A 26,490-nucleotide genomic window follows, 5' to 3' on the forward strand; every position below is an offset into this window, starting at 1 on the left:
AATCTGGCCTTCAACACTTCATGGCTGTGTGAGACCATGGGTGAGTCCTTTAACCTTATTTGACTCAGTTTCCTCATTTTCAAATGATCTGGAGAAGGAAATGGCAAATCACTGTAGTATCTTTGCTAAGAAAACCCCAGATGAGGTCACAAGAGTCAGGCATGACTAACAACAATTATTTTTTTTATTCCCCCCAAATGCTAATAGTACTGTGTTGTGGACTTTCAATTTCATTGATTAGGGAACTATAGAAGGAACACTCCTCAACCAACACCTGCACTGTAACTTCTAGTCTTAAAAGTGATTTCCTAAGACACGGCGAAGTTTAAATGACTTGCCCCAAGGTTCATACAACCATTATGTATCACAAGTGGGGACTTGAAACCAAGGCTATTATCTAGCCACGCTCCCTCATATTACATGATTCTTGTACACTAAATATTAATAAATGTTATCCTCATCACCTCATGCCTGGACTCTTGTAGTGGTCTGTTAGTTAGTCTGCCTATCTCAAGTCTCTTCTCCATCTCCCATTCTGTCCTTCATTCAGCCACTAAAGTGATTCTCCCCAAAGTGCAGGTCCAGCCATGTTACCCATCTACTCAGTAAACTCCCAGTGGCTCCCTATTGCCCTCTAGGATCCAGGTCAGAGACTCTCAACCGCTTCTTTTTGTATCTCCAATATTTTACTTGGGCCTGGCACATCATAGCAGCTTTTTGAACATCAATTGATGGATTAATAATGATGGTGATGGAGGTCTTGGAAGAGAGAAAAAAAAATCTCTTAAAGGGTATGTAATGATTTACCAAAGTGCTCAAAGTATCCATAGCACCTCTATATGGGGAACAGCTAGCTTATTTTGTTTCTGCTTTGTCAATGAGCCAGAGCTGAGGTAGATAGAGGAATTTAGAGTACAGGCCAGCCAAGAAATATCAGGTGTTTTGTTGTTTGGGAGAATGAGCCTCCCTATCTCACCCAGATTGTAAGTGTAAGGGCCATTCATGGGCCCAACCCCAGAGCTGATTGGCAAGGAAACTTTGACATGCTCTTTTTCCAGCCTGGGTCAGTTTTCGCTCCCCTCTTCCCTTCCCATCCCTGTTCTTGACCCACTGGAGTTCAGAACTTTCAAGTTCAAGTGATCTGGTAGCCTTACACCCTCCTTGCCTTCAGCTCCCTAAGCAGGGATTTCAGGCCTGCCCCATCACACCTGGCATTGTGTCAGCTTTGAAACCAAAAGAGATGACAGCCTGTTTCTGAACATTGGAAGAAGCTAGTGTGATGTAGGCAGGCTCCACAAAGGAATTGTAGCACTCCCCCAGGGAAATGCATGGTCCTCAATGAGACCAGGTACAAATGTTAGTTTAGAACATTAGGTGAGGGGCAGCTAGGTGGTAAGTGGATAGAGCACCAAGCCCCTGGAGTCCGGAGGACTGAGTTCAAATCCAGCCTCAGACACTTGACACTTACTAGCTGTGTGACCCTAGGTAAGTCACTTAATCCCAATTGCCTCACCCAAAAAAAAAAGAAAAGAAAAGAAAAGAACATTAGGTGAAACCATTAAACCTCTGAGAGGTGTGATGAATATTAAGGGCTAAATAATGAAATCTTCAGGCAAATCAAAAAAGACTAAGAGAACTATGGGTTACAGTGAGGTTAGGACTCTAGACCCCCAAACCATTAAGATACAGAAAGAGCAAAGAAAGTATCTGAGGTCAACATGGGCTTGAAGCCTAGCAGAGGATTCTTCAGGTGTCTCTCTCTTTTACTGTACCTTTCTTTATTGAATACAGGTGCGGCCAGGGCAGAAGGATGAATGGAAGGCCTTTGTCCAAGATGATGATAAGACTGTTCCACACAAAATCTAACTTTATAAATAAGAAGCACTGAGAGTAGGAAGAAAATCTTGGGTGCTTGTGTACATGGAAAAAGGTCTATATTTAAATGGTTGGTCATGAGTGGAGGAAAATTTAGGAAAGGTGAACTGTGATTACCTAGACATATGTGAGCATTAAGTATATGGGTTTGGAGGAAATGAGGGGACTGATTTTACTGAGGCAAAATATGGTATTTAGGAGTTGTGTAATTGCACAATTTTGCCTGCACACCTTTCTCACCAGTGATAAGGTCATCACCCTGGGGCCCTTTTTACCTCTCACCTACATCTTTGCTCATCCTCCACAGCAGTTAGAAAAACAAAGTGAAAAAAGATCCGAGGATTTAGGTAGGAAAGGCCTCATGCAGAAAGAGGAGTTTAAGGTGAGGACTTGAAGGAAGTGAGGAGATGGAGTTGGGAAAGCAAAACATCCCCAGTGTAGGAAGCAGCCAATGAAAATGCACAATCATAGGTGAGGAGTGGCAGACCAATGTGGCATCATCATAGAGTGCATGGCGGTGGAGAATTGAGTATGAAAAGACTAGAAAGGTATGGAAGGGCCATGCTGGGAAGGGCTTTAGCCAGAGGTTTTGTTGTGACTATTGTTTCAATAGGATTCAAGTTTCCATAATTCCTTTACAAAGGCTCCCTTATTTTGATCTTTTGGGGGGGGGGCAGAGCAGTGGGGGTTAAGTGACTTGCCCAGGGTCACACAGCTAGTAAGTGTCAAGGGTGTGAGGCAGGATTTTAATTCAGGTCCTCCTGAATCAGGGCCAGTGCTCTATCCACTGCGCACTATAGCTGCCCCCTATGTTGATCTTTATAACCACTCTGTAAGATAAGTATTATCCATGGGTGTCCACCTTGATTTACAGATGAAGTGCATGGTCACACAAAGAGTATCAGAGGGGAGATAGGAGTCTGTTCTTGCCTGACTGAAGGTTATTACTTTCCATTAGAAAACGGTCATTTGACCTCCTCATTATTTAGAAGAAATGGACAACCAAAAAAATGGGACTTACTTTCCCAAGGTCATTGAACAGTGAAGAGACTAGGCTTTGTTTTTCCTTCATTCACTTAGGAGAGACAATGAGTAAAGCATTGGCCTTGGTGTCATGAAGAAACTAGTTCAAATCCTGGCTCAGACACTAGCCCATGTGACTCTGGATAAGTCACTTAGCTTCTGTTTGCCTCAGTTTCCTTTCTTGTCAAATTGAAGATAATTAGATGACCAACATCGCAGAGTTGTTTGTGAGACTCAAATGAGATAATATTTGTAAAGGGCTTTGCACAATTTAAAGTATTATATAAATATTATTGTCACCGTCATCATAATCGTAGTCTCCATCATCATCTTGAGCAGGTCACAGCCCAGTGCTCTTGATTTAGTGTCATGCTAGCATCTAGAACATGGACGGCGAAAAGTAAATAATTAAAAATAATCCTGTCTGTGGGTCTGTTGGAATAATAGCTGCCATTAGAATAACCAGTGAGACCTGGAAATCCTTCATTATTTCAGAAATGTATTAAGATAGTTTACATATTTTTTTTAAAAAGATTAGTAAGTTTCTTATTTTATGGAATACAAAAAAATCATAATCAAAACTATTACATGGACCCCTGGACAAAAGGGCAGCTGCAGACAACAGTGGGTTAAGAGAGAACTTTGACGTCTCCTTAGATTCACCTCCCTTATTTGGCATGTTCATTATGCAGTGAACCTGGAAAGAGTTGGGTTGATTCTGTTTTTTAATAAGCACTCCGTCTTGAACGTGGGAACAAAACCAAGATTTGGACACCGCCTCTCCAACTCGATATTTTATACATTTTATAATAAACTTGAATTGTGTTTCATTGCAATGCTAACGTGGCCCGCTGCCATAGCACCCCAGACCATGATCTTGTCAAATCTCATAAGCTAAACAGGCTGAGGCATGGTCAGTACTTGGATGATTACCGCCAAAGAAAACTCTGGTAATACAGGAATTGGTGTTGGTGATTCAGCGTCTGGCACTTGCTCCATTAGTAAGTAGGGAACCAGTGCCCCAACATGGTATTATGGGGCCACTGTGACTCCTCAGAAAGGTGGGAGTCTCCACCCCCACCTCACCCTCCACCCTTTGTAAGAGACTTCAAACAGACTTCCTGCCTATTTACAGCTATTAAAACCTATTTCAGCTGATTTTGCAAGAGATGGAGTTGTCTTTCTTCTCTTGAAATTTCCTGTCCATTATCTTTCTAATATACTTACATGCATACCTATACATGTATGTGTGTGTTAGGAAAGTCTAGTCGACTTGTCGAAGAAGACTTTCCCCATCATCTCAGTGGCTAGCGAATCTACTTGATACCAGACAAAACCCCTAGGTTTCATTTTGGTGTGGTACACATAGCAAAGTAAATACAGATCTCTGTAGGTTTCTGATATTCTTTCGGATGGATCTGGCCCTAGTTGTAGGGGCTTACGAATCTTGGCATGGTGCCTGAGTACAGTTACACAATTCTGTCCTCCCCAATACCAGTGTTCGGTTTTGGAAACTATTTTTCTTTCTCTTTTCTTTTTTTTTCCACATAGGCAAGGAACACCCTAAAAGATGAAGTGCAAGATACTTGAAAGGAATCTGAACACTCCTCCAATCCAATTCAATGCTTATTTATTATATACCTGCCATGTGCCCGGAACTGTGTTCAGTTCTAGGGATGCAGACAAAAAATAAAATATCCCTTACCTTAAAGGAGTTTGCATTCTGCAATGAGAATCTGACCATGTTCATGTGTTTGTAGTTATATTCCATTTAAGCATAATAAAAAGAGAGAATGCAAATAACAGATCTCAGCATGATAGCCAATCACATATGGAGGGTTGAAGGGAAAGCATTACTTTTGTATCCCAGATAATGTAAAACCTAGTACCAGAGCTAGATCCAGTCATAAGAAGTAAATTCATTATATTGGGAAATGAGGAATATGGTGAAGCATTTTATCTTTTTCATGGAAATAATTCTTTATCAGGCATTGTTCTCTCAGCCACACCCACACACCCAGGAAAGCAATTACCACCAGAGAAGTTGTCATATGCAAAAGTCAGAGTGAAGATAAGGAATTTAACTTTTCCATTTGCTGTCCCTTTGATTTCAATTTTAAGTATTAACATTACATTGATGTTGGGGGGGGGGGGGTGTGGAATGTAGAATTATCTAATTTATCAACTTACCTATATAGATACTATATTTAAAAGTAGCTTTAAAAGACTGTGGGCTGTTTTAGGATCCTTACCTTCTCTAAGTGTCAGTTATTATTGAATGCCCCTAAAATGTAGGACATTTTCTTCAGCTATCTGTCAAAACTCTAAAGATTGATGGTAGTGCATAGAGCCTTTCCCTTCTAGGTTACTTATTCAAATCCAATATTCCTGTTGACCTAAAGGTTTCACTGTCTTGCGCTGTTTTGTGGACCAAGCAAAGTGAATTGGGCAGTAGTACTACTACCAGTGGTCTCAGTTGACATTCTTATTGGCAGCTTCTGAAAGAGAATCAAGAATTGGATGGGCCAAAAAGATGAAATGCCCCCTTATGTATTTGGTTGCCCTTTACACAGCAGAATGGGACATATCTTGAATTTCATAAGGAGAGTGTGTTCCTGTTGCCTTTGTATGTATTATAAACATTGGGGGCATTTGTGTATACATGATGGGAAGTCTGGCTACCTATTAGACCACAGTCAACCAGACAGAGTTCATAAGTTCAGTTTGCTGTTCTCCTGGCCCGCTATTCCAAAGAACTTTACTGGTGAGAATGTATACTGGTTGGTTTTCATTCATAATAAAGCCAGAGGACTACCTGGCTTTTGAGAAGTGAATTACTCTGATTTCTCTCTAGGTGATTCCCCAGTTCTATCAGTTACTCTTTTGTTGTTGTTGTTATATTGATCTCAGACCTTTTCCTTTCAGTTCAGACCTGGAGTGATTTCTGGGTTTAAAGAAAAAGGATAACAGAGTTTCTGTGCTAACTCAGTCCTGGATCTTTCCAACAGAGAGATTGTCAAATCATGTTCAGTGATGAGTGCTGGTGTTAGGATGGTAGCGAGTTGCTGGGGTTAATCTGACTTCAGTAAATTAGTTCTCTCTCTCTCTCTCTCTCATCTCCTCTCTCTCTCTCTCCCTCTCTCTCTCTCTCTCTCTCTCTCTCTTTTGGCAGACCAGATGTACTGACATAGAATATAAGAAATAAAGAGGGAATGGGATTCCCTTACTATTTGGCTCCCTTTCTCCCCTTTTCATTACTAGCTTTTCCTCCTACCCCCATATACACAGTGACTTGTTGATTAAGCCCTTGAAAGTATATTAGAAGCAGGTTTGATCTTGAGAGTTGGGGAGAGCCTCTGAAAAAAGAAATTAGAAGAAGGTGAATGACTCACACCTGCCTTTATTCTGAAATGTGACAACTACCAGGGCAGACTTGTAAGAACCATTTCTCTCAACTCTCTAATAATAATGGACCTGCTACACATTAGACCAATATTTTATTGGGCCTTCTCTTCTAAGTATTACACATTACCCATGAGAAGGGACACTTCTCTTAGGCCAGAACTTTGAGCAAAATCTTGGTTATCTGAAAATAATCTTAGCTAGAAAAACAAAAGAATAAGTATGTGCTATGCAAATAGTATAAAATTACTTTTCTGAAAATACAATTAAGTTCAACTTCAGGGATAACTGACAGATGGACAGCACAGTATGTACTAATTTTAAAATACATTTTATTAATATATTAATTTTTTAATATTATCTACTTTTCTCAGTACATCCTTCTCTTCTTTAAAGGGAAACTTACAAGAGCCATTCCTTATGACAAAGGACAGAAAGAAAGGGGAGAAAACTGTCCAGCAAAACTAACCAACATATTGAAAAAGCCTGACATAATATCTATAGTCATCCTTACCTGTCCTTTCCCACCCCTGTAGAAAAGAATGGGGGCAGAGGAGATAATTTGGCATATTTCTTTACCACCAGTTTGATAGTTATAATTTTACACGGTTTCTATTTTGTTCTATTGTTATAGTTTCTTCTCCATTTCTATTGCTGTAGTCATTTTGTAATTTTTTTTCCTGGTCTTCACTTCTTATCAGTTGACATAAAGATTCCCATTCTTCTCTATATTCATTATAGTAATCCCAAGCAAAATAATATTTCATAACAATCATGCATCACAATTTATTTGAACATTTCCCTGTTAATGGACATTGACTCTGTTTACAAATCTTTACTTATATAAAAAGGGATGCTATAAAAATTTTGTTATGTATGGAATTTTTTTTTGGTCACTTACTTCTAGGGAAAATATACCTCGCATTCAAGCTCTCTAGCTCAAAAGATATGGGCATTTTAGTTACCTTGTTCTCATGATTACAAATTATTTTTGAAATAGTAGGACCAATTCACAGGTCTACCAATGATGCATTAGCAGACTTTTCTTTCTATAAGCATCTGATACTAACTGTTCCCATTTCCATTATTTATTATCCTAGAGGATTTATTAAGTTTGAGTTAAGTTAGTAGAATTTTAACATATTTCTCGTATTATTGATGACTTTGAACTTTCTTATAGTTAGAAATTTGCAATTCTTTTAAGAATTATTATTTCATATCATTTAGCTGTGTTTATGGGCAAATGTCATTTTGTCACACATATTTTTGTTAGTTACCTATTTATCTTGTATATCAAATCCTTATCAAAAATATATGAAACAAAGGAAAAATATTTTTACTAGTCAACCACTTCCATTCTTATTCTACTTTAATTTACATTTGTTCATTCAATTGTTTTCCTGTTTCATGTAATTTAAATTATATATTTTATCATTTGTAATTGCCTCTATCTTTTGGCTAAGAACTCACACCATCAGGGGCAGCTAGGGTGGCGGAGTGGGATAGAGCACCAGCCCTGGATTCAGGAGGACCTGAGTTCAAATTCGGCCTCAGACACTTAACACTTACTAGCTGTGTGACCCTGGGCAAGTCACTTAACCCCAATTGCCTCACCAAAAAAAAAAAAAAAGAACTCACGCCATAGGCATAGCTACAAAAGGTACCTAATCTGACTCTCTTCTAATTGTTTTATGATATGAGTTTAAATATTCAGATAACATATTGATTTGAGTTGATTGTGGTATATGGTGTAAGATCTTGTTCTAACCCTGATTTCTGCCAGACTTTTTAGTTTTCTTAGCCATTGTCACATAAAGGGGTTGTTTCTTAGATAATTTATGTATAAAATGCTAGATAATTGGATTCAATTATTTCTGTTTCAACTTATTTATTCATTCTACTTTGTCAATGTTTAACCAGTACCAAATATTTTTTGATGATTATTGTTTTATAACATAGTTTAAAGTCTGGAAGAAACAGTTCTCTTTCATTAACAATTGATTTTTTCATTATCACTCTTCTAGATCTATTCAAATTAATTTCATTATTATTTTGTAAGATATCCTCTTGGTAGTTTGATTGGATAATAACAAATCTGTAATTATTTTGTCAATACTATCTTTTTTAACTTATTATTATGACCTAGCCATGAGTACTTAATATGTCTAATTTTTAGAGTCTGAACTATTACCCACTATTTTGCTAATGCCCATCATTTTAAATCATTGAGTCAAAAAAAAAAGTCTTGACAAGGTGCATATGGGTAGTGATAATATCTTAATTATTTTTATATCCTCTCTAACATTAAGCAGAGAATGTCATACCTATTAAGGCTATAACAAATATTTGTTGAATGAATGAATGAAACTGTCTAATGGGCCTGTTACAGGGTAATAGTTTTAAAAATCTGGTAATTTAAATGTTTATCATGATTCTGAAGACCTTCAGGGAAAAAAATAAGATTCCTTCATACTCTCAGGTCTACTTACTAGCATCATGTGCCACATATTTGGCATCTCTCTTTTAATGAAGTGTTGCATCAGTCCAATCCAGGAAACCTTTCACTAAGAGAAGAAAAGGTCTTCAAGTTTGAGCCATATAAATAATTTATATAAATACACATGCACATTCACTCCTTATCCTTAGAAATCAAGAATCCGTTCTATCAAAATTTTAGGTCCAAAAGAACTTATCTTTAACTTAAATATCTCAGAAACTAAACAATGAAATGATCATTTAAACCCCTGATTGTGGGGGTTATGATGGAAATATGAAACATCTATTTTCAGGTCCTGACAGCTAGGGAATATATAGTAACTTCAATTTTCATTTTAGATGCAACAATTTGTATGCAACCAAATTGTTAGGGGTTCATTGATGTGAAATATGCACCAAACAATATGCCTTTTGGCACAACCCAATATCTTGTTATTTTTAATGGAGGTACCCATGGAAAGTGTTATGCTGCTCATCACAATAATGATCTGGAGTCAGAGGACATGGGTTCTGGACTCTAGTTCTTTTGTTTCCTGCATGGCCTTAGTCAAGACGTTTAACCTCTCTGACCCCCTGTTTTATCATTTTTAAAGTCATGGTACTACCCTAAATTGCCTCAGATCCATGGTCCTGTGGCCTGTTGATCATTCGCATTCTCAAAGGTTTGGTGGCTTCCTTGTCACTGAAAGTCTTCAAACAGAGGCTAAATGACTATCTATTATATTTGTTGTAATGGGGATTCATTTTAAGTTTGGGTTGGAATTGATACCCACTAAGGTCCTTTCCAACTCTAAATTTTGTCTGTATGGTATGTGTGCTTAAAATTAAGTGATAGCGGGGCAGCTAGATGGCGCAGTGGATAGAGCACCGGCCCTGGAGTCAGGAGTACCTGAGTTCAAATCCGGCCTCAGACACTTAACACTTACTAGCTGTGTGACCCTGGGCAAGTCACTTAACCCAATTGCCTCACTAAAAAAAAAAAAAAAAAAAAAAAAAAAAAATTAAGTGATAGCTTTGTAACTCTTACTAAAAATCTAAGGTGATTTCATATACAGCTTTATATTTTACATAGGGCTTAACAATTTACAAAAAAAACAAAAACAAAAACACTTCGATCATTTTTCTTCTCAGTTCATCATGACAACAATGCTTTACTATCAGCATGTTAAATGACATAGCTAGGGCTCCATCCCAGGTCTTGTGAAAAGAAGTCCAATGCTGTTTTCTCTCCCCCATGTAATTGGTTATGATTGGTACAAACAAAAGAAATTGGTCATACATTTCTCTACATTGATTCTGTGATCACATAAATTTGTCCTTGTGGCATATTTGCCTTTTGAGCCACCTAAGGTAACTTCTGCCCCAGGAAGTAGTTTATCAGTGAACCTGGATTTTTTACTGATAGGAGTAGTGCTTTACACTAATGTTGCTAATTCTAAATTTGTCAATCTTAGGCAATTCTCTTTTTACACATTTGGTATTGCAACTAGCCTTAGTGATATAGATATTGATGAATTTTTTCATCCTGTAGTAAAGAGATAATTGGATAAGGAGTAAGGAGACCCAGAGTCTGTTTTCCTCTGTGTGACCATGAGCAATTATCTTAGCCTCTCTTAACCTCAGTTTCCCCCATCTGTAAAATGAGGGATTTGTAAGATTCCTTCTAACTTGAGAATTCTGTGAGTAATTGTAAGCTTCTTAAAGGCAGGGAATTTTTATTTCCCCCTTTGTCTTTGTATCTTCAAAGATACTTAATACATTTTTATTAGAATAAATATGATTCTCTGGTTCAATCTTCATTGATTCAACTGGAATTATCCAAGTTTTCATACAAGTTCTTTAAACTTTGAGCCAAGAATTCTATTAGAAAGTTGAGTGATTGGAATTTTATGATAATTAGCCAAGTTATATAATAATATGACTCATTATTTGACATGTAGGGTCTCAAAAATGTTATACTCATCAATTTGTAACTTCAACCTTGATCTCTAAGTAGCTCCAGACCTCCATCGTCAACTGTTCAAAAAGACATCTCTTTCTAGATATCTCTCTAGCACTTCAGACTCAACATGTCCAAAATTTAGCTTTATGGTCTTTTCACTCAATCTGACTCTTCCTTGAGCCTTTACTGTTTCAGTCACTGCCACTGCAGTTCACTCAATCTTTCATGGTTAGAATTTTTTGGTTGCTTTTTACTCTACCTTCTCTTTCATCTCTCTTATCCAGTACAAAGCTCTGTTGTTTCAGCCTCTTCAGTATTTTCCCTCATCTTTCACATTTGTTTCCCCTTCTCTCTAATCCTATTATATTTATTTACCTCTTGACCTTGTGCTGACTTTCTGGACTTCAAAATCATACTTCTACTGCATTCTCATCCTGGCACTTCCCTGGGGCCTTCTTACCCAGGAACATCCTACCACCCCTGAGGCCTTTGCAACATAGAATATCCCTACAAAATGCTTACCACCCCACCTTTTTCTTCTTGGTGAATTCCTGTTGAAGCTCCATTTTTGTAAAAGGGACCAAATTTACCCTACCTTTATTCCCGCTCTGGCCCTAGGGAGGCAAGTTTCTTTTTTGTGTATTGTCTTCCCGTGGTGGTCACGGACTGTCTTCTTTTTGCTTTCATTTGCTTAATCTACAGTGTTTAGGAGATAGTAAATGCTTGATAATGCTTGTTTCCTTCCTCTCTTCCTCCTTTCTATGCTAACAATCTAGGCCTCATTACCACTTACTGAGATTATTGCTGTTGCCTCCACTTTCACCATTTCTATTGTAGTAAGTGATTAATTTGTATTTATAAATTGAATTCTCATTCTCACTTTAATTACATTTTAAAATTCTGAATTTAACAAATGCCACAAAAACAAAATTCCCTTATCCAAAGTAGATCAGAAAAAGAGGATTATATGTGAAACCACAATATCTTTTCTTTTTAAGTAATAAACATTTCTAATTTGGGGTTCCAATTTTTATTCCTCTTTCCCTCCCTCCCCTCACTCGTCCCTGAGGCCCTAAGTTATGGATATAGGTTATACATGTACAACCCTGTAAAACATACTATATTAGGGGGCAGCTAGGTGGCACAGTGGAAAAAGCGCCAGCCCTGGATTCAGGAGGACTTGAGTTCAAATTTGGTCTCAGACACTGGCATTTATTAGCTGTGTGACCTTGGGAAGTCACTTAACCCTCATTGCCCTGTCCCCCTCCCACAAAAAAGGGAAAAAACTGTTTAAGAAAACTTAAATAAAAGAAAAAATGAAAGTAAAAAATAGCATGCTACAAATTTCTATTAGATTTGGCCTTTAAAAAGACTTAGTATATGATACATTCGGTGTTAGTTTCAAAGCTTATCTTTGTTTCCTTTTGAATTTCCTTTCTGTTCTCTTCTGTGTACTTTTTTTTTAAATGCATCAGCGATGGACTGTTCCCCTTTCAAACAAGAACAGAATATGTCATTATTAATCAAATAGTTTTAGCACTGGAAGGGGAAAGAAGGAATAAGAATGTATATGCCACCTATCAGGTGCCAGGCATTGCACTAGAAGGGATCATAGGCTCCTTGAGTCTAACATCTTCATTTTGTAGGTGAGGAAATCTAACCCAAGTCCATAAATGACTAGAACGATGTTTTGAACCTATGTCCTCTATCTCAACTCTATGTTCTTTTCACTGTTCCATTTTACCTTATACCTTGGTAATCACATGTATATAGAATAAGCGCTGAAGAAATGTTTGTTTTTATTTTATGTTCTCTTTTAGTTAAGTAACTTGAGTGGAGAGCACCCCCACCTATGAACAGTGGCGCCTTCATTGGCCATGGAGGTGTTTGTGGCACGTACTAGATCATATTTAGCATTGTAGAATAATGGAAACAAGGAAAGATTGGAAGCCCTCTAGTTAGAAAAGGAACATTTCTTTGGCTGTCTGTGGTAAGCTCTTTTTACATGGGCAACAGTGTTTGAATTTGAATATAGTAGCACATTTCTGTAGTGTTCTAATGTGCATGAAGTCCTTACACTTCATAACTCGGGGACAAAATTAATACCCTTGTTTTACAGATGAGGAAACTGAGATTCTTAAAGGCTACATGACTTACTCAAGGGTCAAGCAGGAAGCAGATGTAAAAGTCAGGAACCCAAGATGAGGCTTTTACCAGAGAACTACAAATAGACTTAGCTTTTTGTTCTCTTTTTCTCTAAAAATTACTTTGACCAACCTGACTCCTGTCACCTATGATCTCTTTTTAACCCTCCCATCTAGGAGCCAGACTCAGTCTGTTGATCTGAGAATTCTAAATTTCCTGGTTGAAATTTATAACACTTCCCCTTTCTTGCATGAAAAAGTCATAAACCCTTGAAGATAAATAGCTGAGGATACGTAGAGGGGAGCAGCAAAGGCTCTTGCTCCTGCAGGCACCTTGCAAAGGGACTATTTTTCTTATATGATATAAATGAAATCTCCAGTCTGCCCACTTTTACACCTACGCATGTACTGAACGTCTCCAAGGAGACAAGGAAACCCTGAGTCCGGCGATGGTGAGTCCTCCAGTGAGACAGCAGGCTTGAGTCTCAGGCAACTCTCCCAGGCGTCCCGGCTTCCAGATGTCCCTCTCAGACAGCCTTTTTCTTTAGGCTCTTGCAGGCAGACACTCTCCAACATATTTCTTTCTTCACAGCCGAGCTAGACTGTCCACTCCATCTGAAAGGCTGGTTGTGGTGAGTGCAGTAGGCAGCAAGCCTTCCTGGGACAAAGGGTTTGGGGGTGTGGCTGAGTGGGTGAGTTCCTTCCCTTAATCTTCTTTCTTGTCTCCCCTTCTGGTCATTCTCTCTCTCCCCTTTCTTTTCCTATTTCTCCAAAAGGAAGCTTCCACTGAATCTTGTACCAAGACCTCTAGGTATCCTTGGCTTTAATACCGCAGGAACAAGGCCTGGCTGAAGATTCTGACCATGGTTTAGAAGGTTTATTTCTTGCTGACCCCACATCATCAGGTCCCTCAAGATGGGCACAATTGCTTCTGATCATTTTGTACATCTTTTCCCTTTCTCTGAGCCAAGTACATATGGATCATGAGGCATTCTCGCTTTCCAACTGTATCTTTTCTTATAGCCCTTTCACACGTCTGGATAACCTCAAGATGTTGTGCACCAACTTAATCTTCAGATTAAGTAGTGATACACATGCTCTCAAGTATATAATGACAACACGCACTAATACAGTGGCAGCATCTATGAGTGTAATTTTTTAAGAGTCAAGTGACTGGCCAGTTCAGACAGGCATCCAAGCATGTATCCTGGTCTGCTGGCCAATTCAGTTCACAAGCTAGTTCAACCAAGTCTTTTCCCATTGAATTTATCAAATTGGTTGGTAGTTTGTTTGGTGTTCTATTGAAGCAATTACCTTTATCTTCCTAATGGAGTCACTTTACATTTCAGGCTTTGGGGGGGGGGGGGGGCGGGGAGAGCATGATATATAGGAAAAGAATATGTCGTGAAATAAAAATATAGTCTAAAAAGAGCATGGGCTAGTCACATGACAAATAAGAGGGACAACCATACTCATTGTTCTCCAGTGATATCCTCATGATGCCAAGAGAAAGCAAGGAAAGAGAGCATTCTGTTGTCAAGACACCCTATTGTGAATTTACAGGAAAATGTGGAGAACATAGCATGGATGAGTTCTATAGTCTGCCTCAGCATCTTTGGAGGGAAAATTTGCATCAATTAGGTAATAGCTCTGTTTTAAGTTTTTCTTCCTGTTGGTATAATTTCTTGGCCCCTGGATGATTTGACTCACAAAATATGATCCTTTCAAGTGAATTGTAGTCAGAATCTTTTGTGAACTTCTGTTCTCTATTTCTAATGTCACAGCCTTGATTATCACAGAGGTATTTCTGACTCTTCCATGTTTTCTTCAAAAAAATCAGAATTCCTTATTATGGATTTTTGTTTTAGGTATATTGTGGGCCTTGTACACCCACACAAATCTGGGCAAGCCCTTGATTCACATTTTGGAAGACTAGGCTTGTTGGGCGTTTCATGAATATTTCCATTTCCACTTGCTTCTTTAGGCATCTCTACTAGATTCAGATTTGTCCTATTCCTAACATTGTTAGTTAATTGTTCACTATGTCCCACCCTTCCTATGTTCAATAGCTTGACTACCAGCTAGATGAAGCGTAAACACTCAACTTTTGAAATAATCATTTAGTATCATTCCCTTTCAATAGATGATAGGGAAAAGAAAATAACCAGCTCAACATCCATTGATTTCCCTTTTTCTCTAGGCTACCCACATCTTTTCTGCTATTATGCATCTGTTTCTATCCCCAAAAAACAAACTATTTTTAGTCATAATGGGCTGGTTCAAAAGAATGTCTTTTATGTTACAACTCTAAATGACAATTCAAGTAAGGTGAAGCATTTCATTTCATCTAAATCAAAGAATATAATAGTAAAGGAGATAGTCTCCTGTCTATGAAACCAGTTAATTATTTTCTTTCTTTCAGTTAGTTACTCCTGGTATCACCTGGCAATATTGCCTCAGAGTAAGGCAAAAGTACTAAAGATCTAGGCAGACTGGAAGACCTTCATTGTATTCCTGCCTCATTCACTTACTGGTTTTGTGATCCTGGACAACTCATTTGACTTCCCTCATCTGCAAATTGAGGTTAATGATAGCACCTACCCCACCGTTTTGTTGAGGATCAAATGAAATACCACATGGAATTACTTTGTAAACCTTAAAATACTCCATAAATTCTAGTTATTATTATTACATAGTAGATTATAGGGACGAGCTGAGTAAATGGATTGTGCCTGAAAAGTTGACCAAAGTCAACAAAATCTCTGAAAGGGATCAAGTCATTCTAGGAAGAAGTCTTATGTACTACAGTCTTTTCCTTGTCATGACAAATTCGGGATCCATTCTTGAGGACGGCTTAGAGGAATTTGGGGAAACAGCATCCCAGAGCGCTGTGCTAAGCCAAAGTTTTCCTTCCTTCTTTCCTTCCAGGCTCTTCAGGTGGCAAGACAGCTTCTTCTACAACAGCAACAAGTTAGTGGATTAAAGTCCCCCAAGAGGAATGACAAACAGCCAGCCCTTCAGGTAAAAAAAAAAAAAAAAAAAAGGGAGAGGCAGGAACCATGAGCACTCTGTTATCGTCTGGGTGTCGAATGTAAGACACTTGACGTTTTCTTATTAGTCAATATCATCAACAGCTGTTGTATGCTGATCTTCCACTTATGGAAGAAATTCTGTAGGCAAGTTTCTCTTAGTGTTCCCTCCCCTGCCTCCTGCCCAAATCAATGAAGTTATGGCTATGCCAACATGTTAAGCTTCCTTCTTGGGTCAATATCAACTTTATCATCCATGCAATCTAAAAGTGCTTTCGATGTGTGAAGGAAAAGTTCAGTAGATGTTTTTGGTTTCAGGCAAGGACTAGGAAGTGGTAGACATCGATCAAGAAGAGCTCCCAGTTTTGCAGATGATTAATAATGATTCGGACAGTGTGGAGTATTGGATAGATAGAGAGCTAGCCCTGAAGCCGGGGGTGGGAGGGGTAGTCTGGATTTCAAGTTCTTCCTGTGACATGTGCCAGCTATATAACCATGAGCAAGTTACTTAACCTCTGAATGCTCTAGGCTATGCTTAAAACCACAAAGTTTCAAAAAAGGTGCTTACCTGCATCTTAGAGGGAGTTTCCTCATCTGGGAATTATATATACACATGAAATCATGAGTCTAGTTGCATAATAGTCATCGTACTTGAATATTTATAAAACATCCTAATAACAAACCTATGCAGTGTAGGCAGGGCTAATGTTATTGTGCTCAGAACTAGAAACTGAGGCTGCAAGACATTAAATGATGTTTATAGCCACTTCCCTAGTAAGTTTTGGAGCTGACACTTGAACCTGGTTCTTCAGCTTCCAGGGCCAATATTCTTCCTCCCACACCCCACTAGAATCTTCTTGTTAGAGAAACAAGGAATACTATCATTTTCAGATAGATGAGGATCAAGGAGGAAGATATGGTGCTTTGAAAATGCATCACCATTATGGCCTGGCCATAATTAATACCTGTTTTCCATTGCTAGTTGCCTTGGATGTTTTCAAAGGTTAATTTTGTGAAGCCAAGAATTATTTGCATTACAGAAGTAGATTAAATTTCCTTTGTAGCTGCAATTCAAGCGCACGCATTAAAAAAAAGTTGTTTAGAAATAAATAAGAACTTTTACTTGGATTCCTTTAGGGACAAAAAGTTATCACAACTAGATCCTGATTAGTGAGATTAGAGACTCCCCTGAAGTGGTCACATATATTCAAAATCACCCTATTTGAAATTATAATTCTGCAAAATTCCAGCCCAATGGGAACGCACAGTGCAAATTCAAATAATGTGACCACTTTGGAGGATTTTTTATTTGCACTAATCTCTTAAGAGAAGATAGATTTTAGAAAGTCATCCCAATGCCCATAATTTGGTAAGCATTAGGTGTTTAAAATATATTTCAGCTGATACCGTTTAAGAAGAAAGACAATAGATAGACAAATAGATAGATGGACAGACAGACAGACAGACGGATAGATAGATAGATAGATAGATAGATAGATAGATAGATAGATAGATAGATAGATAGATAGATAGATAGATAGATAGATAGATAGATAGATGGATAGATGGATGGATGGATGGATGGATGGATGGATGGATGGATGGATGGATGGATGGATGGATGGATGGATGGATGGATAGATAGATAGATAGATAGATAGATAGATAGATAGATAGATAGATAGATAGATAGATAGATAGATAGATAGATAGATAGATGGATGAGCGAAATAGAGGGATAGATGGATGGATGGATGGATGGATGGATGGATGGATGGATGGATGGATGGATGGATGGATGGATGGATGGATGGAAGGAAGGAATAGGGCTCACTTTGTGCATGCATTGGTTTGAAAATAAAGCAAGATTTAGAATCTGAGGACATGTTCAAATTTTAATAATTTCACTTACTACCTGTGTAGTTTTGGGTAAGTTGCTGTACATCTCTGAACCTCTTTTTCCTCCTTGTGATTCTGTGATCTGAGTAGATGCCCTCTAAGGTCTCTTCTCGCTCTAAAATTGGTGATTCAAGGATCCTAAGACTTGAGACTAGTGTGAATGAGAATTTGTGAGCGCAGTTTTTAATAAATGGAATTAATTTGATTCAGAACATCAAACTCCATCCTGAACTCAACCTGTGATCACTCCATGTATTTGACTTCGGTTGGTCAGAGTAGAGAAATCCATGTCCCAAAATTATCCTCTCAGGAACCTGGAAAAGAATGCAAAGCCTTTTTACTAGGGATGCATTTATTCCTTTTTCTGAAGTTTAGAAAGGAACTATCTTTGAGGAATTTATCAGTGTTGCAGTGACATTTTATTGGAACCACCAAGCCACCACACGTATTGTTTATTAACACTTCCAAAAACATTTATTTGGTAAACTCTTGCCGCTCCATATGCCTTTTAATGTACTCTAACGCTGGGGACATTTTTAATGAGCTATTGTGCCAGGAATTGAGGAAGGGCCAGTGTCAGGTACTAAGAGAAATGCTTTGTTGTGCAGATGTCTTAAGAATAACTCCAGAGGATGAAATATGACTGTGTTGACCTTTCAGCTGTGAGCCTATTTGTCAGGATTCAAATAAGTTGAAAGGATCAAACTGAACAGTTTCCGTAGTCAGACTGGGAATTGTGTTTCAGAGGTCAACAGTGAAGGCCGCATCGCAGATTCCATAACATAGCCAATTGTTGGTACATATTGAAGTCGTCGTGCATCTCCTGCAGTCAGAGACACAATTAAAATTCTAATTTATTAATGTATACAGAGAGCTAGCCTGGCCTGTCACTCACTGATTCAAATGACTGCCCATTCTTTTTCCTCACTCCCAGAGCTTTCGCAGCCTTAAAAATACTCTGAGTCCTCCTGAATATAGCAGGCCCCAAGTGCACTGGAGAAATGACATTGTATTATGGGGGTGGGAGGAAACCAATAAGTCCTAAAAAACATGGTAAAAATAATATATACATACATAAATTTAACTGATCACAGTGCCCTAAATATTGAAGATCATTTGGAGATTTAAAAAAAAACCACAATACTAATATTCCTTTTAAAATCCTTTTTTCATACATGTGGAATTTCTAGATAATTTTTTAAAGACTATGTTCTTTTACAGCTAAAATATGGGGTATGTGTTTCTTTTGGGGGGGACAGAGGGAGCTTCCTTAATGGTATATAATAGTATTATTCCTGTCAACCATTAGAAGGTTTTTAACTAATACTCACCACAAATAAGATCCAGGGCGTTCCCCTTTTCTTTTCCTCCTTGGCAAGGGCACAATCCTTATAAGTCAACTTAACCACTTATATAAAATTTGAGGTAGGAACAGAGGTAGTAATCTTGAATGTTGGTTCTCCCAATAAGATGTTTTGAGGCTCTTTCCACCTCCCTGAGTTCAGTAGTTGACAAGCAGGGAGTTTAAACTGGTTTGGAAGAATTGCTGAGTGCATTGGTTACATAAGGCAATTTATGTCCAGTACAGAGGATGGCTAAATGACTTCTCAGTTATCCAGTCTCATTCTGTCTAATTAAGTAAGCTTCATCAGGTAAGCTGACCTGGCATAAACAGATGAGGGTAAAATTACACTGCTCTTGATTGACCCAGCTAACATGTTATCACCTTGTTGTAAAATTGTACTTTAATTCTTTGTCATTCAGTGATGAAATGGCCTTAATGTTTAAAGATGTCGTCATCCTCTGTCCTCGCTGGGGCATCATCGACTGAGTAGCTTTTAAATGCAAGCAAAATTCTACCAAGGTCTTAGGACTGTTCATCGTCTGCTTCTCTCAGCCTTGAGAACTGCAGTCACAGGCCTCTTTTAACAACTTTGAGATCTTAGTATAGAGGAAGACTTGACAGTGGAGAGGGATTTGATCCGATGATGGCTGATAGCTTTTTAAAAATTTCCAAATATACCGTGACTCATATTTTAAGCATATCTCACACTTCTTTGCTTTTGGTTGGCAGAGTCCTCTAGTTTTACAGCCTGATGATAAAAACAAAAGAAATTTGAAATTAGAAACTGGTATTGTAATTGGTTATTCAATAGAAACCATAAAAATATGGCAAAACATCATTAATTCAGACAAAGTGAGTGGCCCTATCTAAAGTTGAACATGTCTGAATTATGGAAATGGTTGTTTTAAAACAATTGATATTATTTTTCAGTACAGATGCAAACACTAACTAGGTTAACAAAACAATGGCCAGTAGAGACCCTGAGAAGATGAGTGATTAATAATCAACAGAATGAAGTTAAGTAAAAGGCACTTGTAAAGTACATCGAAGCTATCTGTTCTAAATAAAACAAACTTTTCCTCTCTGCAATCTTGTTTGCACTATTAACTAACCCAGCTAACTCTTAAAAATAAATAAGCATAAAAAAGCTGATTTCAATTTAGCCTGTGTGAATTATCACAGCTTCCAAATTAACATAGTCTGAATTGTCAATGTTTTATTACATAACGAAATTTATATGTGAGCAAAAAATGTTCAAACTACTCTCCTAAGTGTTTATATACTTTTGAAGATTGCTTGAACAAGCGAAATGAATGTTTAACCCTGCAGGTGTGTTTATAGCCCTGAAAATATGTAACTTCACTGGCTAAAGATTAATTTGGGAGTAGATGAGCAATTTTATTGATTAAAATTTGGAACTTTGACCAGAGTTTTTGAGTAGTAATTCATTTTACTTCTTTAGGCATTTTAGTTGTTGGCATGAATATATAAATTGAAAGCCAATCAAATGACACCCTTTCTCCTAAGAAAGTAAAAGTCCATGTATACTCTGGCAGGAAAGAAAGTTAGAAAAGAAAGTAAAGCTTGTTTGTTGCTCTAGACTGAAAGTTGCACACCTGGTTGACCACAGCTCCAGAGAGTTTCTGAAGGACAGCATCATAGTAAGAACTAACGCTTATAAAATTCTTGGCCAAAAAAAACAAAACAAAAAGGGGGAGGGGGGGCAGCTAGGTGGCACAGTGGATAAAGCACCAGTCCTGGATTCAGGAGGACCTGAGTTCAAATATGACCTCAGACACTTAACACTAGCTGTGTGACCCTGGGCAAGTCACTTAACCCTAATTGCCCCACAAAAACAAAAAAACAAAAACAAAAAATACTCTTGGCATTTTTCAGGCATTTCATGAATATTATCTCACTTGTGCTGTGAGGCAGGTACTACTAATACTTACAAATGAGGACTCTGGGCTCAGGGTGGTTAAGGGACTTGTGTCAACAGCCCTAAAAATTGTTTGGGGTAGGATTTAAACCCAAGTCTTTGTGACACCAAGTCCACAACTCTATCTGTTTTTTACCTCCACTCAACTTCAGATTTGTCCCTGATAGAATGGGAAGGAAGGAAAGAGAATAAGCATTTATATAATCCATGCATTCCACTAAACATGTTACAAATATTATCTCACTTGAGTAGTGTCCCCCTCCCTCTCTCTCAAGGTTTAGAAGTATCCCTTACAGTATAGGTCAGTTTTATGGAAGAGTAGTAAGATTTGTTTTAGTCTGTGCTTCAGTCCAGTTGAAAGTGATTGTAGTAGGGGGCAGCTGGGTGGCATAGTGGATAAAGCACCAGCCCTGGATTCAGGAGTACCGGAGTTCAAATCTGGCCTCAGACACTTGACACTTACTATCTATGTGACCCTGGGCAAGTCACTGTGGGGACCAATTTTTAATTGGGGAGTGCTAGCTAAGCGGCTCACCGCAATATTGGGGCAAAGAAGGAGACCAGCAGCCTCCCTCAAAACAGAACAAGATTTATTTTAACAAGAACGAACTTAAACACACACACACACACACACACACAAACAGGATCAGTAGGATCAAGGGAAAGGAAATAAAATGGGGAAAAGGGAAATTATAATACCTGAAAAAAATACCACCGCCCAGGAATCAGCTGAAAATATGCAGAAGAATGCCTGTCGCTTTCCAGCTTCCACCCAGAATTCCCAGTTCTCCTCCCCCAACCCTAGAAACACCCCACACAGCCCCCGACAATGGAATGGCCGCTCTGACAGTCACATGACTGCCCTCACTAGGCTTCCAATCATTATAATTTTGCCACGCCCATGTAGGCATCGGCGAGTGGTGATGATGTGAGGTGCCAGAGCCCTGGCAAGGGTAGAGCATAGTGCGGTTTGCGGAGCCCCAGGCCAGTGCGCGTCGAGGCATAAAAACCTCAAATAACAATTAATTCTTTACATCACTTAACCCTGATTGCCCCGCAAAAAAAAAAAAAAAAGGTGATTGTAATAACACATTAAGGTACACATTAGGGATTTAATAAATGCTCTTTGAGTGGTTTTAATAGAGGATCCTAAGATATAAGTTGGTGTTTTCTTGATGTCACACAAAGTATGCTTTAAGTAGGTTTGGGTATTTTTTGGTGGTTGTTTTGCATTAATATTACTTATAATCTTACTATCTTGCATCATCTCTATGCTAATCACAGGGGAAAATTTGCCAAAGAAGAAACTGTAAAAAGGGAAATGCAATTTTGAATTTTGAATTCAGAAATTTAGTATTCTTTTAAATGTCCCCACTTAAAATTAGATACCTGAAACTTACACTAAAGTTTTAGTCTTCAAAGTTAAGCAAGTAATTTTTTTAATGCCAACACTCAGTTTCATTCAACTCCTTTTTCTCAGTGTCTTCTTTGTGCTTAGCATTGAAGATGGACATCAGAATTAATAAGGTCTTAATTCCAGCTCTTCAATTGCTGATAATCTATTAGGAAGCAGTTTAGCGACCTAGTAAACTGGGGTTCTGGGCTCTAATAGATGAAGTTTCACTATATCTTCTCTGGAAACAGATCTCCATGGTACTTTCTGGTCACCTCCCCACTATACTGAATTCTACCACCCTTTTTCTCTCTCTTTGTGTTGTCTTTGCCTGCTAGAATATAGAGTTTTTGGCCAGAACTATACAGTGTCTGTCTGTCTGTCTGTCTGTCTGTCTGTCTGTCTGTCTCTCTCTCTCTCTCTCTCTCTCTCTCTCTCTCTCTCTCTCTCTCTCTCTCATCTTAGTTAGCTGCAGTTGGGAACCACAGTGGATTTGGTGTCAGAAAGACCTAGCTTTGAATTCTGCCTTGAACATCTGTTAGCTGTGTGTTTGTTGGCAAGTCGCTTAACCTCCCTCAACCTTTATTTCCCCATCTGTAAAATGGGGGATTTTAATAGCACTTGCATTACAAGGTTACTGTGTGGCCCAAATGCGATAATATATGTAAAGCACTTTGCAAACCTTAAAGTGCTATATAAATGTTATCCATTAGTAGGTAGCTGACATTTATGTGGCATTTTATGGTTTACAAAGCCCTTTATACACTTCAGCTCATTTGATTCCTTCGACAATCATGATTTATCCTAGCTTTGTGCCTAGGCACCATGGCAGCTTAATTATTCTTGAGAGAGCAAAATTTCTATTCTATTTTAGATGTTATCAGTTTTCTCACACATCACTAAGGAATCTCAGAACCCCTAAGTCTCAAGTCTCAAGTCTCAAAAGAGGACAAAAAAGAATTTCAAATGATCTGGAAGATGCTTCTATTTTAATTTTTTAATCTATAGTCAGGTACCCTCCTGGTGCTATAGAAAGACAGTTGAACTGGGAGACAAGGGTCCTGTGTTCAAATCCCAGATCTGCAAATTTCTAGTTGTATGACATTGGACAATTGATTTCATCTTTCTGGATTTGTTTCCATGTGTGAAATGGGGTTATTGAATAAGATGACCTCTAAGGTACCTTAGGGCTGTAAGATTCTGACTCTATGCCTTGGTTATCACATGACACCTTTGACAATGCCCCCCTCCCCAAAAGTCAGCTAACTGAAGCACTATGCAAATGTCAACTACTTTCTAGATTGTAAACAGCATAAAGTCAGGGTTTATATCTTTTCTGATCTTTGTAACCACCCCCAGACACTGTCATGTCTCCTTTCCTTCACCAGCCACAACTCTTCTTGGCATCCAAATTCTGCCTATACTTCAGTTCTGAAAATTCAGCCTCACTGATTTCTGCCACCAGACTTCAGGCCATCTTGCTAACTGTCTTGCTTCTCCTCTTTGTTCAGCATCTATTTGTCTCTGTGAGTGGCAACGCAGTCAGCTGGATCCCAGTCAAAGTGATTTCTGATCCTGCAGTCTGAAGAGATCCAGTGAGGCTCTATGAATCAGAACATGGATTCAAGCATGTGGTTATCACTGTCTGAAGGGTTGGGGAAATATGGGGGGAAAAAAGAAAAAGAAAACACATGAAACATACTTGACTGGTCAAAAATGTGTAAATTGCTGACAAAATGACACATGTAATTAAGAGGGCTCCTACCATTTTACTTGGAGGTTTACACCTACGGTGTTGAGAAAGAGTGACTCCCACCTCGCTAATTACCATTATCACTGAAATGGTAGCGTTTGAGTCATTAGTTCCATGTGCATTTAATTAGAGGAAGGCTGAAATTGGATTTAACTTATTACTTCTTCATGGATCACTTTCTTGTCATCACTTCAAATTGGATTGCAGCCCCAGGTAACTAATTATGAGAGCCACAGGATCAAGAGTAAAAAAAAGGTAATTAGGAATAACACTGTCGGACCCTTGCTGATAGTCCACTTGTGCTTTGGAAAAAAATGAGAGCAGTATTTTGTAGTATTACAGATTAGGGAGTTAAAAGTATGTACCATTTCTAAGAGTCATGGGAGACTGTCACCACCCATAGTGGTTGATATGATGTACAGCTGGGTTGAAGATGTTGTATCAACATGGTTCCACAATCAGATTCTTAATACCTAGATTAAACTTGTAAAAGCAACAGATTGGTTATAGGCATGAGGCATCTCCACAACTGTGTACTCAGGGGTCTTCATATATATGATTACTACAAACCTGTCAAGATGCTTTTGAGCCAAAGTACAGAGCATTTTCAGGAGAGAGAGTTAGAATTTAATGAACGTATTAATGTTCCAAAAACATCATTCACTTCTGACAAGAAACTCTATCTGTCAGTACAACAGTGAGGCTCGGATATAGGACTTCTGCATCAGGATTTTTTTTGTCAGTTTCCAGCATACTGAATTGTTCAGAACATCCTCTATTTGCTTCTGTGGTTTTTTTCTCCATGTTGTAGATAGTTTTGCTAAGGTTCTTACCCACTACCACCACCCCCGAAAATACTTTAAAATGAATTGTATTGTTTCCATGTGCAGAGCAGAATTCAGAACTGCAAGCAATCAATTTTATTGACATAGTCCGAAAAAATGTTGATGACAGTTCAAGGATGTGATGGGATTGAGTTTTAAAAGTACCCGGCACTGAGTGTGGCAAAAATTTGAAATGTAATTTCATTACTCAAAAAGTCTGTTGGGTTAGAATCCATCAAGAAGTGATTACATTCTGATGGGGTATGATATCATCATATATAACTGTTCTTTGCCTTTAAGAGAGAGAAAGGTCTTTGGTTTCCCATAGGAGTGAATCACAGTTCAAAGATGGCCATAGTTCCTTGGGTTGTTTTAGATGGGTTTTAATGTTCTGTTAATGTAAGCAAATAATTTGTGACTCAACCTTGGGTAGCTTTCAAGCCTGGGTAAGTGAGGTTTGCTCACTGTTTCCTAACATAAGGAAAGTCTAGGCCATGATGTGAACACCATGCAGAAGTGACTAAATAATCACTCCCAAAGTGAGAGAGAGAGAGAGAGAGAGAGAGAGAGAAATGATTAGTCTTTCTCATGTGCTAATATTGCAAAATAAATTTCAAGAACTAAAATAATGATCACCAAGTCTAATGTAGAAAATTGAAGTCCTTTTCCCCTTTTACATCTTAAGTTGATTTAGAATTTTTCTACATAATATTCATCTGTGGTTGAAAAGGGGGCATCTTAAGGTCAAGTGATGCAGTGTTTTCCATTTTTCCATATGAGCCTCATACTGTGTGATAAAAGCAAACTCCTTTATTTTGTAAGTCTGCAGGAATTTCTGGTAAAGTCCAGAGGTCACGTTTCTTGTCAATTTGAGTAGACAGAATTTTTAACTACTGTTTTTTCCCCTCTTTTTTATTTTCTTTTTTCTTCCCTTCCTTTTCTTTAAATTACTTCCATTTAAAAATTTTTTTTCTCTTTTATTCTGCTTTTCTTCTCTCTTCTTTTTTGCCTCTTACAAACCGTGGCACTACACTATCCTAACACACACACACACACACACACACACACACACACACACACACACAAGAGCCCTCCAATCTGCAACTCATTAGTGCACAGCACTGGAGCCTGTCCAGTGGTTAGAAAATTTCCTGAAGCCTAGAATAACAGCAGTTGGTGCAAGCACCATAGAACAGAAGTGACAATGAGGGGTAGTCCAGTCCACTTGGCATGATGCCCAGGCAGGAAAGCCAGCTGAGATAGTAAAACAGAGAGATTGAAGCGGTACATGTGGGATATGCTTCAAAAGTTTGGTCCTTTGAGAAATTACCTTCTGTAAATATAAGGCATCCTCCTATTTCCTATACATGTTATTTATCCAGGGTTTAAGGTACATACATAAAGAAAACACCAAAAACCCATAACA

General features: G+C 38.3%; 1 protein-coding gene across 15 annotated transcripts in view; it reads left to right on the forward strand.

Annotated features, from left to right (window-relative positions):
- The window catches only part of FOXP1 (forkhead box P1), a 691,415-nt gene that overhangs the window by 492,674 nt on the left and 172,251 nt on the right, over nt 1-26,490 (forward strand). For 12 of the 15 annotated variants that reach the window (XM_043986904.1, XM_043986912.1, XM_043986933.1 and 9 more), the window contains one exon: nt 15,811-15,903. The exons of 2 other annotated variants lie outside the window; for them this stretch is intronic. In XM_043986904.1, coding sequence (XP_043842839.1) covers nt 15,811-15,903 — 93 coding nt within the window. Of the gene's footprint in view, nt 1-13,408; nt 13,515-15,810; nt 15,904-26,490 lie in introns of those variants that run through there. One more of the 15 variants, XM_043986997.1, reaches the window with a different exon arrangement.

The sequence above is a fragment of the Dromiciops gliroides genome, chromosome 1 (assembly GCF_019393635.1).
Source record: "Dromiciops gliroides isolate mDroGli1 chromosome 1, mDroGli1.pri, whole genome shotgun sequence".
NCBI classification, from domain to species: domain Eukaryota; kingdom Metazoa; phylum Chordata; class Mammalia; order Microbiotheria; family Microbiotheriidae; genus Dromiciops; species Dromiciops gliroides.